The following is a 4,135-nucleotide window of genomic DNA, read 5'->3' as shown; positions in this document are numbered from 1 at the left end:
CTTGATTATCTTTGTGTTGAAGTTACAATAAATCAATTGAAATGGTTTAGATTGCAATGGTTTTACACAAACAGTTTTAAACACTTCAACACAACCAGAAGTTTCAACAATTCAAATTACAGACTAAGTGTGATCAAAATCTAAAAAGAAATTTGAGAGAGAGAGAGAGAGAGAGAAAACATCAAGATTTATTTAGATAGTTCCCCAATTATCTTCACTATGGGTACATCTTACCTTAATTCTAAGTTAATTGATCCCCCGGTTACCGCTACTCCTTTGTAAGAACCTTTGTTCTTCAAATCCATCGCTCGGCTGAATCTGAGTTGACAAGACCTGTCCAAAAACCTCCAAATCAACCCTTGACCTTGGAGTAAAAACCCTACAAGTTTTATCCTTAAATTCCCCAAATAAAACCTTAACCCAATTAGATTACACAAACCTAAATTGGACCTTATCAATCTATTCTTGCCAACAAACAATAAAAAATAATCATGTGTAGTTGATGAATGCGTCAAGGGAGGTTAAAGATGGTGAGAATTATTTGTATCTTTTACATTTCAATGCTTAGAAATGATGCATGAATGTGTATTTATATGTACGTGTGTGTAAAAGAAATAACAAACAAAATAGATTTTCTTTGCCAAAAATAGAAGTTTTGAAAATATTGAGTCAATACATGTATTTGTTAAAAACATGATGTATTGACTCTAAATTCGAATGAGTTAATACATAAGGCTAATGAGTCAATACGAAGCTCCAATGAGTCAATACATCAAAGGCAGAAAAATATACAAAAAAATTGCTTCAGGATTAGTCGACTCCAAGACAGGATGAGTTGACTCATTCACAACTTGTATTGACTCATTCGCAGCTTGTATTGATACATACAAGGCTGGGCTGTTTTAGTTAAAAATTGCTTTCAGATTGAGTCAGCTCCAACCATGGATGAGTCGACTCATTCTCAACTTGTATTGACTCATTCTCAGCTTGTATCGATACATACATGGCAAAATCATTTCTTTTGAAAATCACTTCAGTATGTATCGACTCAAATTGGTATGTATCACCTCATTTACTGCTTTTTCTTGAAAAATAATATTTTTAATCATGTTATGGCATATTGAATCTATTTTTACATGTCCTATAATGATGATGCACATCTAGACAAAGACTATAAGGTCCAACATACACAAAGAGCTAAGCTACCTAGTTTTGACATCATATGAAATCTATCTAAGAGAATGTTGCACTCACATACTCCCCATTTTTTATGATGGAAAAACATACTAGGCACTCTTGATGTCTTTAGAAATGCTCCCCTTGAATATGTGCATCAACCTTGTGCTTCTCCCCCTTTGACAACATCAATAAGAGACAAAGGTAGAAGACGAGAGAAGCATCATGAACATTACACGACAACATATAAATTTAAATGCACTTAGAGGAGTTACAAAGATTAAACAAATAAATTAAAACAAGCACTCACGTAGAAATGTATCTAATTGAAAACTAAGCTTAATCATAAATACACAACCAATCAATAGACAATGGAGATAATGACCATTACACATTTGTCATGAAGGATTGTGGAAAACACAAAAACAAGAAAACATTAATGCATTTTCATGAAGGAAAAAGATAAATAACATGCTAAACCACCAATATCATTAAACTACTTCAAATATAATACATTGATGATAGGAGATACATATGATGAAGAGATCAAATAAAATGTCAATGTAAACATATGAATTGAAAGACTCTTGTTTAATCAATTGAAATTTTTGGAAGTGAATACATATGAAATCCATCATTCATCAATTATATCACATACTCATGGATTATAATCATGCAATCAATTTAGTCATAGATTAGCAATATATTTCATTGAAACTTTTAAGAGCAAAGAGATAAATTGAGAATAATATTACCTCATAGGATGAGACGGAGAAAGCACTTCATAAGAAAATAAACTTTCGAACAAAAGTTAACCCAAAATATAGAGAGTGTATGCAACAACATATGCTAAGCAAGATTTGAGATATCAATAATGCCCAATTCCCGACGCATATTGAAAAATGGCTCGGTCGCAAGTGGTTTTGTAAAAATATATGCAAGTTGATTCTTCCTATCAACATGCTCAAAAACAACATCGCCTTTTTCAACATGGTCTCGTAGGAAATGATGACATATCTCAATATCTTTAGTACGATAATGTAACACCGAATTTTTAGTCACGTTGATTGCACTAGTATTGTCACACATGATAAGAATACGTTCAATTTTTTTATATTGAAGTCAAGTAGTTATTGTTTGAGCCAAAGAATTTGAGCACAACAACTACCGGTTGCAACGTGTTCCACCTCATCAATTGACAAAGCATCATAGACTTTCTTCTTGCTATGCCAACTAACTAAGGAGTATGAAAACAAGTGGCATGTTCCACTAGTACTTTTCCTATTCGATTTGCAAACGGAAAAATAGGAACCGGAGTAACCAACTAAACTACAATCACTCCCTTTGGAAAATCAAATCCCATACTTAGATGTGCCATTAAATTATCTAAGGATGCGTTTTACTGCTTTTAAATGTGATTCCTTGGGAGCGGATTGATACCGAGCAAACATGCACACACTAAACATTATATCAGGCCTTGATGCAGTAAGATATTGAAGAGATCTAATCATACCTTTATACATTTTAACGTTAGCATCCTTACCATTTACATCTCTATCCAAGTTTCCATTTGTAGGCATTGGAGTGTCAATATCCAAGTTTCCATTTGTAGGCATTGGAGTGTCAATAGACTTCGAATCTACCATTCTGAAGCGTTTAACCAACTCGTGACAATATTTAGCTTGACACACAAATGTCCCTCCTTTGAGTTGCTTGATTTGAAGTCTGAGAAAGTAATTTAATTGCCCCATTAGACTTATCTCAAACTCACCCTGCATAAGCTTAGAAAACTCTTTAACTAGTTTCATGTTAGTGGAACCAAATATTATATCATCAACATAAATTCGAACTAGAAGAAGATGTTTTCCTTGACGCTTAATGAAAAGCGTAGTATCTAGCTTCTCTCTAGAGTATCCTTGATCAAGGAAAAAAATTCTAAGTCGATCATACTAAGCCCTACGGGCTTGTTTGAGACTATATAAAGCTCTTTTTAGTTTATAAACATGATTGGAATACTCATGGTTTTCAAATTCGGGAGGCTGGGAAACATACACTTCCTCATTTATGTAGCCATTAAGGAAAACACTTTTCACGTCCATTTGAAATGATTTGAAGTATTTAGAGCATAATAAGCAATAACATAAGACATGGAATACAATTAGTACATGTAGTTTAAAATAAACTTACGCATAAAGAAAGAAGTGAAACAATATTACCTCACGGACGAAAGACTGAGAAAGTGATCACTTACACTTCTTTTACTTATATAGCCAACGATGAAATCCCTCTGTTATCAATTTGATTTTTTCCAATTCATTTTCACAATTACACTTGGTACCTATATATTGATGATCTCGCGAATGTAGGACAAAATCCCACACAATGATTTTAACTCAAATAACATGCCCTTAAGCCAATGCTCATCAAATAGGACAACTAAGTGATTTAAGATAAAAATTGAAACAATTTAAAAGCTAACAAAAAAAATTATGTAAAAGAGTATAGTCACACTTTTGGTCAAGTTTCCAAGATATTGTAGAAGACTTGTCTTCTCTTGACTTGATGGTCATCTTTTCTCCCTGTCAAGTTCTACCATTTTCGGGTGATAAATCCATCTTTGGAGACTTTGAGTATGTTTTCTAAAGATTCATTTGTATCATGAAAAAGAGAAAACATTTCCCGACATTTCTTAGATATAATACATCACAAGTGATATATTCAACCTTAATAATAGTAAGTATTCTCCATCAATTTTAAAATAAAAGATAGTAGTGAAAAGGGGATTTACCCACACTACATGTTTCATGATTTATTAATTATATTTGATAGATCCATAGGACACAAGATCCTTCTTCTTTTACATAAAGTCAATGAACAATGAGATGTTATCGTTTATATTGCTTGAGCTTCCCTTTTTAAGATCCCATACTCTCTTCAAGGAGTCAAGATATTTTCCCTA

The 4,135-nt window shown here is 32.8% G+C and overlaps 1 protein-coding gene across 1 annotated transcript; it reads right to left on the bottom strand.

Annotated features, from left to right (window-relative positions):
* Positions 1–2,558: 2,558 nt before the first annotated feature.
* On the bottom strand, positions 2,559–2,984 carry LOC127123401 (uncharacterized mitochondrial protein AtMg00810-like). Its single transcript, XM_051053622.1, has one exon. It carries the CDS (start codon positions 2,982–2,984, stop codon positions 2,559–2,561), a length of 426 nt encoding a protein of 141 aa, XP_050909579.1.
* Between the last annotated feature and the right edge of the window lie 1,151 nt (positions 2,985–4,135).

The sequence above is a fragment of the Lathyrus oleraceus genome, chromosome 2, assembly GCF_024323335.1.
Source record: "Lathyrus oleraceus cultivar Zhongwan6 chromosome 2, CAAS_Psat_ZW6_1.0, whole genome shotgun sequence".
Lineage (NCBI taxonomy): Eukaryota > Viridiplantae > Streptophyta > Magnoliopsida > Fabales > Fabaceae > Lathyrus > Lathyrus oleraceus.
The sequence above is the reverse complement of the archived record's forward strand: the minus strand, read 5'-3'. Positions and strand labels throughout refer to the sequence as shown.

What these genes read in the sequence shown, in the direction of transcription:
- LOC127123401 (XM_051053622.1), bottom strand. Translation starts at nt 2,984, where the DNA reads ATGAAACTAGTTAAAGAGTTTTCTAAGCTTATGCAGGGTGAGTTTGAG.